A 15,016-nucleotide genomic window follows, 5' to 3' on the forward strand; every position below is an offset into this window, starting at 1 on the left:
AAGACTCAGATAAAACATTGGCGACAAACCCACGCTACTCGATTTTGCGATCCTAGCGGAAGGGGGCACCCGTGGGTCGCCTCATCTGACCTTGACATGAAGCGGTTTCGCATGGCAGTGATCTTGCTCCATATGTGAGATCTTGCGGGAATGTCTGTACATATGTACCCATGTCCAGAGTTTTATCATGATATCCCCGACTGTCTGCGACCTACTCCGCAACAGGAAAATGTACCGCATCCTATTGAAATTGACTTTCTGGCATTCCCCAAGTTGCGAGACGCGCTGATTGATCGTCCCGAGATCTACCAGACCCAAAAACGCGCATTCGAGCGGAATTTCGCCAGTTGTTTAAGGCTACAGTGGCCGGGAGCCAAATCACTCTTGATCATGAACGATGAGGGTGAGATCGGGCTCGACCCTGCCTTTGAGGCATTTGCCGAAAATATTGACCACTGGGTCCTCATTGATCAATGGCACGACGCATATCCAACACTTAACGAGTTTGTCAGTCGTGTGGAGATTTGGGCGGTCTCTTGATAATCTGCACCAGGAGTACAACACTGCTGGCGCAAACATGATCCGTACCCGGCCCTTATTTTGACATGGATAGATGGCAAATCATGCTCTGTTACAAAAACCGTTGGTCCGTCAAGCTGGCTCGGCTTCCCCTGCAACTTGGGATTTCTAGTGAGATACTGCGGTTCAGGGTGTTCGGATACGTGATACGGGTTACCCATACATACAAAGTCCATATACATGAGGAAGTGACCTGTGAGTCGTCCCGTTTTCAAACCCTCCGCAGAGTGAATGGCTACGGTCGCCACACGCGCGATTTCTTCACAAATTTTTATATCTGGAAAGTCCTTCTCAGATGGCGGTGAGGTGAACAGCCAACCGGCGGCCAATTCTCTTGATTCTTGCTAATGGTCGCTAGACGGGTGGAAATTATGAGCTGGACCACAGCCGCTTAAGTAACAAGCCCCGAGGTGATACTGAGGTACGAAGTGACCTGTGCTTCCCGTGACGGAGTCCCGGTCCTTCGACATATATATCTACCCGAAAATGATATGGCAAGAACTAGGAATGAAGTAGAATGGAAATACCGTGGTGATCTTTCAAGCTATTTGGAGCACAGAGGCTCCATCTAGACTCCTAGAGCGGAGAGTCACGCTGTCAACATGGACACGAATATTAAAATTGAAGATCCATCCCCAAAGGTCTCCGATTAGGTTCGCCCATGTCCAGGCCCTCAGCAGCGTGAATATTTGCTCCCCGGTGGGCAACGGAACATTCCTTCCTTGGTAATTGACGGTCGAAAGCCTCATTGCAGATGAATGTTATTGCAATATGGCGCCTTCGAAGGAATTCCGGCCGAGAGACCGCGACATATGCTTGCTAGCCTTGGGACAATCATCTGGGAATAGATCCTGTTTATCACCCAAGAGTCCGCTCCATGCCGGTAACCTACTGTACTTTGTTGTACCTGTAGTGACCCTGACGCTGTGATCGAAGTAATCCTCATGTCCTTCTGGGGGAGATGCTCGGTTTCGCTAGTCCAACCTCTTCCATCGCGAATAGGGGTACTGACATGCCCCGAGTCAAACAGTGTTCCCATCCTTGTCTTTCTGGGCCCGGCGGGATTCCATGGCTTCCATCGTGTAAAGTAGTCCGTAACCATCAGAAGCGACTAAAGCATTGCTGATACTGTGGACGAGAATCTTCGTGTTGCAACGGTCGATTTGATGCAGTGATTTGATCCAATGATTTGACTTGACATCTGGTCTCAAGATCAAGCACTCTCGAGATGATCTAGCAAGTTCCCACGCACCCATGAGAGCAATACCCTGAGCTTGTGTGCTGGCTCCGAGGACTCCCGATTCTCCTGAACGGCTTTAGAAGGTTTAAAGTGGATGTTTGTACAGCTCGATAAGCTGCAACGGTGACTGATCATGTGCAAACTTGTCAGCTCTGGGGCCATTGAAGCTGACTGAAAACGAATGTCTCAAAGAAAGAAGACTTGAGTGTTGGGCAGAGATCTAAGTGAGCACAACTGCTGTCTAGCCAAGCGCAAGCTTCGTGACCATGCTCACCGTATTCCCAGCCGAGTCGTGAGAATAATTAATTTTGCTATCGAAGCTCCAGAACACCCTCCCCAATCGATTAGCATACACACTCCGGCGGACCCATCAAACGAACAGCATGATAGCATTTTTTAGTTATGGGACTGATACCAGCTCCTGGGCAATGCTACTCCATGATACAATTGAGCCAGACGAAGGGGGTACAGAGTCGTTACACGCGACTCGTAAAAGCCGGCCAGGTCTTCCGTGAAATTCTTATCGATATAAATATACAGTTCCCCTAGTACGGTTCAACCAATAATCACAGTGAATTATTGACCTCGGATGTCATGGGGACCACCACAAGTCATAGCTACTTAGGGACGTGGTCATCGTGGTAGGAGCAGTACTCGTGGACGTGGGCACGGAGGTAACTATCTGGATCGATGATTAGATCCTACCAGTGGAGCATGACTCCAGTGAGTGTCTCACATAAGAAGCGAGAAATCTCTAATTCGGAGATTTCTTTGGCTACAAGCATTGCAGAGGAAGATGCTCACTGCCCGTTACGTCAAGTAGCGGGTATACACTGTACTCTTCAAAACTGGACCACTTTGACCGAGGGCAGCAGGGCAACTACGTTTACTCGTCGGGGAGCCGAATCCTCCCTTCACCGCCACTTGCTGGGAAATGGGCTTCGCCGCAACCAGTAAGTTACCATCCGTTGTCATCCATACCCTGAGTCAGCGCGCTACTTAGCCTCCCTGTAGATGCCTCGTATTACAAGCCTGGACGACTCGTCCACTGTTGAAAGCTCCACAAAACTCCCGATCGAGACCGCTCGTCACCATTGTGGGGCCCCAGATTTCTTAGGGTATTGCAGTGCAGCTTGGCTGGGGTTTAAGGAATTCCGGAGTTCCGCAAGCTTGTAGCTGGCCTCTTGGAGGCAAGGAGAAATTCAGTCTCTCAGCCTTCGAATTCATCCTTGGTCAACAAGCACAATTTTATGAATGGCGGCCCCAGGAGAAGGACGACTAATGCTCTTTCCAATCAATGTGTCTGTCAGTTTGATCCGGTCCGGTATTGATTCCGAGCAGCGAACAATTGTTGCTAAAGGATGACATGACAGCACGCCGAATTGTGGAGAGCGACCCCAAGAGCGGTAAGGCTGCGAAATACAGGGATTATTTCTGGGCAGCGATGTGCTAAGCAAAGAAGAACCCGGAGTAACTCCGAATGATCTTCTAATTGGCCGCGCATTGCCAAGAGTCACGTGTCAGTATCCTTAGTCAGCTTCAATACTGTCGATCACATGATATCGGCCATTGGGTCTCAACTCGCACGGCAGGTAACAGGAGTTCTCACATCTTGTTGATGAGTTAATTGATTTGATAACAACCTATCGCCGCATGCCATGTCTTATCATAAGGTCGACACCAAATGATGCTGCCAGGACACAAGGGTATCACGATGCCTCGATAAGGTTGGATGAAACTGACCGTCGCTCAAAAATTAGATAGAGATGGGAAATAACCAAATTTCGACCTCGAGGACATTGTCTCCTAGCTACGCACTGTCACGGGAGCATAGATGGAGAGCAGAGTTCCAATTTATGTGATTCTATTCTAAGCTCCGTTGCTTGTCACGATATAGAACATCCTTTGCTAGGAGCTGCGTGTTGTGTTAACAAGGTGTACCAGTGTTCCTTCGGTGAGTCCACCTACCTTAGAAAAACGGTCTTGACTTGGGTGTAAGCAAGAATACTATCGAAGCCACCCTCGCTCCCGTAGCCTGATTGCTTGACCCCGCCAAAAGGAGTTTGGGCGCTCACAATCATCATTGAATTAATACAGACGGTGCCAGACTCTATAGCACTCACCATCCTCTCTGCCCTGTCGAGTTGCTTGGTGAAGACCCCGGCCATCAAACCAAACTCGGTATCGTTGGCCAGAGCAATGACCTCCTCCTCGGTCGAGAAGCGCTTTACCACTGAGACTGGTCCAAATATCTCTTCTTTGTAGACCTTTGCGTTCGGAGTAGGATCTGCGAAGACGGTCGGATGGATGAAGTAGCCCTGTTGATATCAGAAATTTCACGGTCAGCAGATGTAACGTGCGGCGGCTAGCCTGTGTAATTGGCGCTTGACTGACCTTGTTCCCCATTCGGTCGCCCCCAAGGACCAGCTTCGCTTCGCCTTTCCCGCTTTCGATGTATGCCTGGACACGCTCAAATTGTATCTTGTCGGCCACGGGGCCATAAGTCGTCGATGGATCGCTGGGGATGCCTTTGCCGCCGGCCATCTGTTTCAAGATTGCAGTATAGCGGCCGAGAAAAGCGTCGTACACCTCGCTCTGGACGTAGACTCTCGATCCAGCGATACAGTACTGGCCACAGTTTGCAGTTATGGCGGTCGCAGCCCTGGAATCTGGCTTAGTTCCCGCGCGCGCCTGTTGAGTGAAGATGAGAACGACGGTCATCTTGGACTTACCAGAAAGCGGCAACGTCGAGGTCGGCATCTTCAAATACGATGACGGGGCTTTTCCCGCCGAGTTCCAGAGTCACACGCTTCAAATTCGACTTGGCCGCTGCCTCCTGCACTTTCTTGCCTGTTGAAATGGAGCCCGTGAAGCTTATCTGCGGGTACCCTTGAGATCGAAGCACTCTGAACGTTGTGGTGGAAGAAGGGCTTACCTTTCGAATCCTCATATGTGATGCCATCAGCGTACCAAGCTTTCCATCGCCAGGGAGGACTTGAAAAACCCCCGGTGGAAATCCCGCCTGACGAAAGAGGTCGGCCGCGTAGAGCGCCCCTAGAGGGGTCTTCTCACTCGGTTTCAGGATTATAACATTGCCCGTGGCCAGTGCTGGGCCGGCCTTCATGACGACAGAGGCAATCTGGAAAGTGGTCGACGTCAGTCCCATGTTCATCATACTCGTCCACTCGTGGCGGGCATGAGCTGGGTATCTGTGCAGGGCATCTGACCGGGCCATTCCATGCCAAAAGTGCTCCAACCACGCCGATCGGCTCCCTTCGCACAGACTTTGTAAATCCGTTGTCCTTGAGATGTGTTTCCCCGGTGACCTTGTCACACCAGCCAGAGTAGTCTATGGGACGATGCATGCCATGTATCAGCAGATATTCCCGGACTACGGGCATCGCCCCCAGTGGTAACTGCTCACATCGAATGCCCTCCACGGCAACTGCAACATCAACGTCCAGGTGAGGCTTGATTGGTCTGCCAAAGGAATGAGATTCCAACTGAGACATCATGTCCGCGTGGACCGGATCGTTGAAGAGGTCGGCAAGTTTCCACATGCACTGTCTCCGCGCCGCGGTGCTCATGGTCCGCCACGGGCTCGAGCGTTGAAATGCGTCTTCGGCTGACTTGACAGCAAGATCCAGGTCCTCTGATGATGCATTCGGGATCTTCGATGTAAGAACCTTACCGTCAGCTGGATCGGAAACTGTGAGACTGAGAAAGAGTTAGCTAGAACCTTTCAAACAGAGTCAGGAACGTCGTCTCTTACTAGACAGAGCTTTGAGAGTCAATGTACTATTTCCAAAGATGTTAGCTATGTTGTGAGTGTCATTTCTAATCAACCGATCAGCATCCTTACTTCATTATTAATGTACACTTTGCCTTCAAGCCGACGGATTATTTCGTCCATACTGTTTTCCTTTTCGGGCCCGGCGCAAAAAGATTCACAATGGGCTCTTTCAGATGAGAAGAGTTCAAGGAGACGAGCTCTAAACCCTATGGCAAAAGTCACGAATTCTTAGGCTTGCCCTTAAAAATTGCTTTCATTTTCTAGTTGGAGAAATATCAATTTGGGCGCCAGGATGCAGTGGAACGGCAGCCGGGCGACTCGTGGTCAACGACCAGGTCGTCCCTGTGTTTAATCCCGTATTTTAGGTCCTCGTTTATGATTATAGGTACTCCATGCCTACGGGTTCGCAGGCCTGATGACATTTGGGACAACTCTACCTACAGGCTGTGCATGTGCTATCCGTCCGCCACACAATGGCAATTTCAGATCTTCCACAATCTATGAAAGCAATCGTCTTTCAGCAGGTCCGTCGGATCTCCAGTCAAAAATCACTTCGAAAGAGCCTGCTCACGCCATCAACAGGCAAACGAACGACTTGCAGTCACTGAAAAACCACTTCCAGAGCTCGCTCCTGGCGACCTACTTGTGAAGGTGGTTGCTGCTAGCCTCTGCGCATCTGACATTGTCCCATGGCGAGGGTTCCTAGGCGATCCCAAAGGTATCGTACCGGGACATGAAGGCGTTGGGATCGTGGTCAAAGGTGCGGATTACATCTGTAAGCGCGGATGGTTCGACGCGACTGACAGCAGCGTCCGCAATTTAGTCGAAGAACCTGTTCGCGGCTTTAAGGTGGGAGATAGGGTGGGCTTCGTGAACGCGATTCGCACCTGTGGCTCCTGCGCTGCATGTCTAGGTAAGTCATAACTGTTCGATTAATTGTTCTCTGAACTTTTTGTATGTTCTTCAACTCAAGAAGCAAACTTTAGCGGGTCATGGGCAATGTTGCGAGAACGGCAAGAAGAATCAAGGATTCCATCTGGACGGTTTCTTTGCTCAATATACTGTCGTCGATTGGCAATTTGCTGTCAAGATCCACGACGGCTTACCGCTGGAGAAGTATGCGCCATGGTGAAGTTGTTCATGAAGTGTGCCCACGGATTGACTGTCATGACAGGCTATCACCACTCTTCTGTGCCGGAATCACGGCGTACGGTGCCGTCAAGAAGGTTGACGCCCCAGGTCGCGGGTACCTGGGTGTCTTTGGGCTGGGAGGGGTGGGTACCTTAGTTGTGCGCTTTGCCGTTGCCCTGGGATATACCGTCATCGGGTTCGATGTCTCACCCACAGCGAGGTCGTCTGCGTCCAATTACGGGGCAACAGAGGTCGTAGACCCTTCCGACCTCCAATCTACAAAGCAGGCAGTTGAGAAGATCACGAACGGGAAAGGCTTGGATGGAGCAGTGGTTGCAGTAGGATCACAGGCTGCATACGAAGGTGCGTTGGAAACTATCGGGTTTGGGAAGTAAGTTTTTGTGTTTCACTTCGTGCAACCAAGTACATTGTATGTTGTGTGCTGATCGATCCTAAGGACCCTCGTCACAGTCGGCGTTCCACATGGACCAATCCAATTCAACCTTCTGCCTATGATTCAGAAGATGGTAGTGGTGAAAGGAACTCAAACTGGGTGTCCTCTGGAGCTGCGGGAGATGCTGGACGTTGTTCAAAGACATAGAATCATCCCTGAGGTGGAAATTAGTGATTTAGAAGCGGTGCCAGATCTCTTTGCGAAATTGGTCGAGGGCAAAACAACTACCAAGCTTGGTGTCAGGATGGATTGAGGTCAATGCGACGCTCGGTATCTAAGCAACGACTACTATAACCCAAAATTATCCTTTCCTAAATTTCAAGATCCGACAAGAAGTCCGGAACTGGGTCCAAGAACAGAATGAGTAGATCTTTCACAATCGATCAGACTAGAATTCTTAGCCTGTATATCGCAGGTACGACGCCTATCGTTCACCATCTTTCTTCGATTGATGTCAACGGATTGTAGGAAGAGATATATCCTGCAAGTCATCTAAGTCGGCCCCTTGATTACCCTTTTCCATCTTCGCGTCGCGCGAGCCGTGCCAGGATCTTCTTGTTGTCCTTTTTTAAAGTAAAGAACAAAGCACGTATGGCAACAAGCGGCCATTTATCCGACATTGGACCCGTCGGAACTCGTCTCTTTATCAGCAACGAGTTTGTTAAGGCCAAAAGAGAGAGAAAAATTCCTAGTCGTCAACCCAGCGACTGAAGAGGTCTTCTAACACATTCACGAAGTAGTCGCTACCGACGTAACCCTAGTAGTGGATACCACAGAGGCGGCTTGGTGGCCCCCATCTACTTACTGTATGTATGTACTCCGTACACCGTACCGAGTAGATAGGCTCCTTTGCCCCGAGCCTACTTTGCCAACGGTGGCATCCCATCATCTGAAGGAGGACCCTTGTGCATATTCTCGGATCAAGTCTGCCTGGCTCCCTCTAGACAGACGCCAGGGGTGCAATGCTTCAAACGGGCGGCCGTGGTTGCCCTCTATACTTTGAACACTACAGTGCACTGCCTCGTGGCTCGCTCAAAGCTCCCTTATGCAATACTGTGCAATGAGGTGTCAACCCCCGACTTCCATTCCTGTGTTTCGTTGGTCATGCGTGGTAGGGTCCACACCGCCCCCTGGTTTTGTAGACCGAGCCTGACTGTCAGATGAGTCAATGGACGACGTCGTCCCCCCACTTTCCGAGGCGAGAGACCCGCTAGGGACTGGCCCCTGAGTGCCGCCGGGCTGCCCAGACTCGTCGGGCCCTGTTCTCCCGACCGCCAACCTCATTTTTTGTGTCCGCAATCCACCCAGATCAAGCTGCTCTGGGGTCCCCAAGTCTGCCCCGAGTTTTCCAGTAACAAAACCGTGCCCTGTGCTGGCGAATCGTCCGCAGATCGGCAGACGGTAGGGAAACTTAGCGTGGGAGGGCGTCCCACGTGTACGGCACCAGTTCTCGCTCGACGCTCAATTACTTCATGTGTACTTTTCTCCCTCTACGCGAGCTTATTGCTCCATTGACGATTCCTGGAGCTAGCAAGACCCCTCGATGCACATTCGTTACACTCACCCCGGCGGCGACAGTCAGATATAGGGACACTGTTCATGCCTCGACGCCGCGCTGCCTCACCACGACCCCCTGATGAGGGCGAGTCGGCGCCCAAATCAGGGTGGAAAGACAAGTTGACAGCGCAACAACTGAACAGAAAGCGGGCGGCAGACAGGCTCCTGGTGCGAGAAAACCGAAACAAGGCACGTCAGACTATCGCCTCGTTGCAGCAGCGCGTCGAGCTCCTGAGCAGCCAGCAGCCCGACCGGAGTGTATCGGAACTACTTGTAGAAAACAAGACTCTTGAAGCCGAGAGGGACAACCTTCGTGGGAAATTGTTATCAGTGTACTCTTCCTGAGGCATACCCTGGGAAGATGCACATCTCCTGTTCGAGGTACGCCCTGGAGGCAGCTGTCCTGGCGCTCCAACGACTCTTCTATCGACGACCACGGGCACTCAATCTATCGACGCTCACACGAGGGCTTATGTCGAAGCGAGCCTCGCTGTTACCATCGCTTCCGGGCACGACCAGAGACCTCAAGCAGAAGTCAATCATGAACCCGGCCTCAATGCCCCATTTAACCTGATAACGGAACTGGATTTTCGCATGGCGGTGCCCAACTCTCCATCTCCATTTCCAGAAATCTGCGCCGCCCTCCAGCGACCGAATCTTGAGTCGAACTTTTCAGACGCCGAGTTTCTCGAGGCTATCATGATCTGGAGATCCAACACTAGCTACTCGGGCTCTGTTTACAATGTCTCTAGTCGCCTTTTTCACATCCACCGGCCGCCCAGTTGCGGCCCCCGCAAGCGGCTTCGGAACCTCGCTCACACGCGTGGGATCCTCCACCTGTTGGTCCAGGATCTTGAGGCGTCAGAACCATCTTCGGTCCCCGTGTGCGACAGCATGGTCCCGACGAACGCGCCCGAGGACGATGACAGTCTCGCCACAACGAAAAGAGAGCTTGCCATCGCCACCTACGGAGAGGTCCGGTTTTGGAAGTATGGATCGAGATTGGGGAGAATCGTCATGTTTTGGGTTTTGTATCGAATCTTGACAGTATGTCTTCCTCCCCCACCAAGTGCATGAAACTCGATGGGACACTGACCACGGCCATTGTACGATAAGTTGTTGGTCTTTCCCACCGCCCAGAACCTCGCCAAATGCCCAAGTTGGTATCGGCCGCTGGCTGAGCAAATGTGGTTTCCACACCCATCTTTCATCGACTTTATTCCATGGTAAGCCGGCCCCCATTGAGTACCGAACATGTCAACCTCCTCGTTCCATCGGCTCGCTGTTTCGTGCACACGCCCACAGGCCGCGAGTTCGAGCTCATTTGATACGAAATTGGCAAAGTTACCAGACATGTAGCCTCTACAGCTCTTTCGTCGGGTATTTTGACGTCTACCCTACTGGAGGTCCCGAGCCCTATTAAATGCTGGCAGCGGACCTTAATTGTTGCGATATCAGATTGACGCCGACCGCAGAGCGGTGGTTCCAGGACATGAGTTGCCTTAGCATGAGGGACGAATTCGCCGTCGAATTTCCCGAGCTGGCAGGGCTCGTCAATACAAGGAGGCCGGATGAGAGGCAACCGCGAAACGACGGTCTCTATAGCTCCAAGCTGCAAATGGATGGACTTTCCAAATCTATGTTAGATGCTGTTGACGAGCCCACAAGGCAGCCTGACACGCCGACGGCGGTGTCCATCACTTCTTCCGAAGAAGCTCTCCTGTTGAGCAACGGCATCAATGGCGGTGGACCAGAGTCTATCGGTACTTCGAACCATAGCGGTTCCCATGATTCTCTACAAGGCGGCCTTTCCTTCGACGAGTCACCGATGTCGGTGCCGCCCCCTCTCGTATTTGCCTGGCAGTCTGGACAATTGGCAAGCTCGAGTTGTGCGACTGACACGACAGCACCAGTGATCCCAGCCATCATCCCGCAGGTCCTATCAGAATCAGAAAACGCGAGAACGCTCGAAACACCGCGACAGGGAACGGCTCCATGTACCAATAAGGAGGCCTTGCGCGATCCAACTTGGAATCCCCTCCTCTCAGACATGCCCAATCAGTCTTACAGGCTCGACCCCTCATTGTGCGAAGGGACGTCCACGTTTCCGTGGTCACCACAAGTACTAGATGACTATAATTGTATTAGCGCTTCAAATATCTGGTTTCCGGTCTGAGCAGGCGTGCGCCCTACTGTCTACAAGTAGGCTGATTCTGCAATTCAATGGATATATTTATATATCCACATGTATCAAATTGTTGGACAGATCGAGATTCTTGCAAAAAAACCTCTGTTCCAGCCTATAGGAACTTGGTCTAATCTTCTGGAGGGCAGTGCTTTCTATCTAATCGGGGCCCGGATTTCACACTGAACAGCCCATTTTGATCTAAAAGACAACGAGAGATGCTACATGCACCTCTCCGCTACCGGTCACAACCCACGGGTTGACGCTTTCGTTGGCGGTGGCGGTCCCATTCTATTGTAAGTGCCGGAGGAACGAGACTCTGATTTCCGGGTGCACAGGGGTGGGCCGGTTAATTGTCTACTTGATCTCCAGATACTCGGTAGCAAATGCTTTTATTCTTCTGAGCCATAGTCATACCGTTGCCCATCCATCCCAGCATGTTCTCCTCAATCTCTGGCATTACTTCGTAGCCGAAGTCTTCCTACCTAGGGTGGAGGAGCGTCTTGCGCGAGTGGACGCCGGACCCAGGCCAGTTTGCTATCAGTGTAAATGGTTCATTAGTACTCAAGCCGCCTCAGATCAGGTATTTCAATCCTTCTTTTCCTCTTCTACATGTATGTGACTCCACGGAGAGCCTGAGCTTGGGAGCAATGCAAGTACAGGAGCAGTGCTTTATGGCACCCTCTCAACCTTGGGACGCGCCTGAGGCTGACTCTGAATACCACACGGCTTCTAGATGATAGACTAGGCAGCGTCTGTGCTTTTCAAGCCTTCCGAAGTGTGGTCCATACGTTCCTTAAACCCAGGAGCCTTATATCAGTGTCAGAACTGCTGGTCCATACTCAGCAAATTGTTCCTATTGAATGAAAGTCACTTCACCAGCCAAGTAGGTTTTGCTTCTCTATCTCTGTCGTCGAGGATATCAGAGGGTCTATCGATTACCCCTCCAGGGTCACGAGCTTGCAAATGGATGGAAATGCCCTACCAGACGTTGTTGATATAGCTAACGTTTATCGGTTTTCTCGTTGCATTTCTTGTGTATGTAAGGCGTTTCGGAACCCATATTGTCCAATTTAAGGTCAAATGCATGAAAGGAGGTATGTTTTGATATTCTGTTATTCGCACCTTCTCCACTCGTTCCACCTGTGATTCGTGAGAGTGGAGGGTGCTTAGACAGTAAGCTGAACGAGTGTGAGGCGCTATAGTGTAGAGATCAAAGTGCTCGTTGTGACAGCAACGCGTACCGCATCGCTCTTGTTACGACAGCCGCATGCATCTGGGATCTGGCGGGCCTCACACAGCCTCGGTTGTGGAAGTGACTTCCTCGTTCTTCCTCTCAAAGTGTTCAGAGGCACCTTTTTCCAGCCCCGTCTCAACCTGGACCTGTATCTCAAGTTCGTCTGTCTTCAGGCGTTGAGCCACCTCGTCCGTGAGCATATTTGATTGCTAGAACTCTTGGTTAGAATACAATTTCAAATGCTGTGGGACCAAGACTACCTACGTCTTTGCAGATCAAGGCGCAGATCAGCGCAATCGCCCCAAACGGGATGCTCGTAAGCCAGACATATTTGAATGCTTCCCGACTGGCGTTCTTCATCGCTAGTGTAGATGTCTCGACGATGGCCGTCGTCACTCCTGGGATTGCCATCAATGAAGGCTGGTGGGTTGCACCTGTGAGCACCCCAAGAAAGCTGGGCAGCGAGGAAGACGGAAGGCCAGCCGCAAGTGCAGCCGCCGCGACTCGCTTGGGTATCAACGTTTTCACTTTGTTCTCGTAGATTGTGAGATAAATCGCTGTTCCTGTGGAGCCGCCCATATATCGAGACAGGCCTAGGACGGCGCAAGCAAATCCAATCCATTTATCTGGCGAGGCGAGCTGGATAAGTAGAATTGGGAGGAGGTCGACGACTCCAATGCCTTTGCGAGATCAGCGAGGGTGTCGGAGGCGCAATGAATGCTTGACTCACCCATGCCTCCGAAGAATGAAAATGCAAGCGCCATTCCTTTCTGTGTCACACTGGGGACGCACATTAGGGGAATGAAGATGAGCTGCAACAGCACTCCCGCGACAAGCATGTTGTTGGTGCCGATCTTGCGCCCAACTAGAGGCAGCAAGATGGCGGAGCCAGCGCCCCCGAGGTTTGTTCCGGCTCCAAACGGAATGCCATCAATTCCCGTTTGGCGTCCGTCAGCGCCATTGAGAGGGCCGAAAGATAAATAGGAAAGAATGAGATCAGGGAGTAAAAAAGCATCCCGCCAACGAATGTCATGACGATGAGCATGGTGAAAGTCCGCATCTGTCGAAAAAGAACTGGGTGTAGGATGGGATTCTTGGCCCAATAAACCTCGTAGAATCCCAGGGCAATCATCGAGACAATACCAATAAGGAAGGGCGCCAGGAACTTTGGGCTCGTAGGGCTGTTGTCATTGATCCAGATGATTCCCATGAAGAAAAGGGTCGGTCCAACCTGGGAAAGTCGTCAATAGGAATGTCGGATACAATTCATAAGAGAAGTGCAGTATTTATTGAGACTGACCATGAGACCCAGAAGACCAACGCGATCGAAGTCTCTCACAATCTCCATCTTGGACATATTTCTAGTGGCCAGGGGCTTATCGGGAAAGTAGACCAAGAGGGTGAAGAGGGTGGCGGCACCGTTGAGGGCGATCGTCATGTAAAACAGTCCTCTCCAACCCACAGAGCTGTGGATTGCCATTTCGTGTCCGATCAGAGAGCCGCACATGACCCAGAAGATGGCCGCAGCATTCAAGATTCCAAAGACATAGCCTCTGCTCTTCTTTGGGACCAGCTCGGATATGCAAGGAAAAACATTGAGAACTAAACCGCCATTGATCCCAAGAATGGCGGTGCTCGCAATCACTTCCAGAGGGTCAGGGCAAGCCAGTCGTCAAGAAGGAGGTTGTAACTCACCCGCAGACATGTTTTGGGCCGTTCCACCGATGATGCCTGCTATCATCGGTGCCGTACTGGAGGCGACGGCGAACCACCTCCGTCCCACCAGGTCTGACAACGTTCCAGCAACGATGAGCGACACACCCGAGACCACAGTGTAGGCAGATGCCACCCACGCGGTGGAGCTTCTTGGCCCAATATCTTGGTTGATTAAGTCGATAATGGGAGCGATGCACAGGAATGTGCCCATGCTGGCCACCCACTGAAAGATCAGAGAGGCGATTGCCAGCCACAGCTTGATCTTGTATGCGCGGGACTGAGGGATTTGGATGGCGTCCACGTTAGAGTCATCGCGGTCCGAACCGCTTTTTGACATCTCCGGATCCGGCGAGGTGGGATTAACACTGGAAAAAGACATTTCTGAAGGGGCGAAAAGCACAACAAGTATGTATGGAGGGTACTACTGAATAGGGATGCCCAGCAGATGAAGCATTTTACAAGAGATCTCCCAAGAGTGGAAGACTACGTGGCACGAGTGCCCGGAATATATACTCACTTTGACACGACCTGTACTTCCTCGCTGACCTGCCCACCCCATGGGGAACCGGAAGGGGAGTATGGATCGTTCTAGAGCCAAGAGTCGAGAGAAGGCAGCATAGCATCGATAGAATCGCACGACTCGTAGAGGAGATTACGAGTTCCGGAACTCTCTCAGGCGGAATATGTTACTCAATTCAAATGAGCCGGGCTATATCGATATATCCTATACTGGGTTCAGAAATTGCTGTCTCCATTCACTGTTGAGGGTTTCGTTGGCTGGAATTAACAACATTCCATGAGCTTTCGAAATCAGGAGGAAAATGACGCCCTAGAATGTCTCCCTGTCTGACCGACGCAAGCTGATGCTCGTCACCACAGTGTGGTTCAGTTAGTTACAATTACTTTCCCTGTCCATGGTAAAAAGACGGGAATATTGCAAGTAGTGTATCGCTAGTTTTGTTTCTAATGGTTGAAGCACAAAGTGTTTAGGGCCTCTAAACAACTATTTTGACTCGCATTCGCGTGACTCCTTCCATACGTTTTGTGAGGGAGAAGGCTTCAGGACTGCACAGCTCCATCATGCTAAGACCCAGTAACACAAGGCCAAATCATCCAGAACAATG

General features: G+C 51.2%; 7 protein-coding genes across 7 annotated transcripts; 4 read left to right on the plus strand and 3 right to left on the minus strand.

The window, feature by feature from the left end:
• Window positions 1-150: 150 nt before the first annotated feature.
• Z517_06818 (uncharacterized protein) lies at window positions 151-540 on the plus strand (the record flags this gene model as incomplete). Its single annotated transcript, XM_013428557.1, has 1 exon — window positions 151-540. The coding sequence occupies one exon, from the start codon at window positions 151-153 to the stop codon at window positions 538-540; it is 390 nt and encodes a 129-aa protein (XP_013284011.1).
• A 3,243-nt stretch (window positions 541-3,783) lies between these two features.
• On the minus strand, window positions 3,784-5,406 carry Z517_06819 (uncharacterized protein; the record flags this gene model as incomplete). The annotated part of the gene is made up of 6 exons (XM_013428558.1): window positions 3,784-4,137; window positions 4,214-4,481; window positions 4,552-4,697; window positions 4,755-4,958; window positions 5,047-5,168; window positions 5,244-5,406. The coding sequence occupies 6 exons, from the start codon at window positions 5,404-5,406 to the stop codon at window positions 3,784-3,786; spliced, it is 1,257 nt and encodes a 418-aa protein (XP_013284012.1).
• Window positions 5,407-6,085: 679 nt separating this feature from the next.
• Z517_06820 (uncharacterized protein) lies at window positions 6,086-7,450 on the plus strand (the record flags this gene model as incomplete). Its single annotated transcript, XM_013428559.1, has 5 exons — window positions 6,086-6,136; window positions 6,195-6,525; window positions 6,599-6,728; window positions 6,787-7,134; window positions 7,201-7,450. 5 exons carry the CDS (start codon window positions 6,086-6,088, stop codon window positions 7,448-7,450), a joined length of 1,110 nt encoding a protein of 369 aa, XP_013284013.1.
• A 1,346-nt stretch (window positions 7,451-8,796) lies between these two features.
• Window positions 8,797-9,831, plus strand: Z517_06821 (uncharacterized protein; the record flags this gene model as incomplete). Its single annotated transcript, XM_013428560.1, has 2 exons — window positions 8,797-9,067; window positions 9,101-9,831. The coding sequence occupies 2 exons, from the start codon at window positions 8,797-8,799 to the stop codon at window positions 9,829-9,831; spliced, it is 1,002 nt and encodes a 333-aa protein (XP_013284014.1).
• A 430-nt stretch (window positions 9,832-10,261) lies between these two features.
• Window positions 10,262-10,761, plus strand: Z517_06822 (uncharacterized protein; the record flags this gene model as incomplete). Its single annotated transcript, XM_013428561.1, has 2 exons — window positions 10,262-10,643; window positions 10,691-10,761. The coding sequence occupies 2 exons, from the start codon at window positions 10,262-10,264 to the stop codon at window positions 10,759-10,761; spliced, it is 453 nt and encodes a 150-aa protein (XP_013284015.1).
• Window positions 10,762-12,232: 1,471 nt separating this feature from the next.
• Window positions 12,233-13,015, minus strand: Z517_06823 (uncharacterized protein; the record flags this gene model as incomplete). Its single annotated transcript, XM_013428562.1, has 3 exons — window positions 12,233-12,385; window positions 12,441-12,856; window positions 12,907-13,015. 3 exons carry the CDS (start codon window positions 13,013-13,015, stop codon window positions 12,233-12,235), a joined length of 678 nt encoding a protein of 225 aa, XP_013284016.1.
• Window positions 13,016-13,041: 26 nt separating this feature from the next.
• Window positions 13,042-14,271, minus strand: Z517_06824 (uncharacterized protein; the record flags this gene model as incomplete). The annotated part of the gene is made up of 3 exons (XM_013428563.1): window positions 13,042-13,407; window positions 13,477-13,820; window positions 13,872-14,271. 3 exons carry the CDS (start codon window positions 14,269-14,271, stop codon window positions 13,042-13,044), a joined length of 1,110 nt encoding a protein of 369 aa, XP_013284017.1.
• Between the last annotated feature and the right edge of the window lie 745 nt (window positions 14,272-15,016).

This window comes from Fonsecaea pedrosoi, assembly GCF_000835455.1.
Source record: "Fonsecaea pedrosoi CBS 271.37 unplaced genomic scaffold supercont1.4, whole genome shotgun sequence".
In the NCBI taxonomy this organism is placed as follows: domain Eukaryota; kingdom Fungi; phylum Ascomycota; class Eurotiomycetes; order Chaetothyriales; family Herpotrichiellaceae; genus Fonsecaea; species Fonsecaea pedrosoi.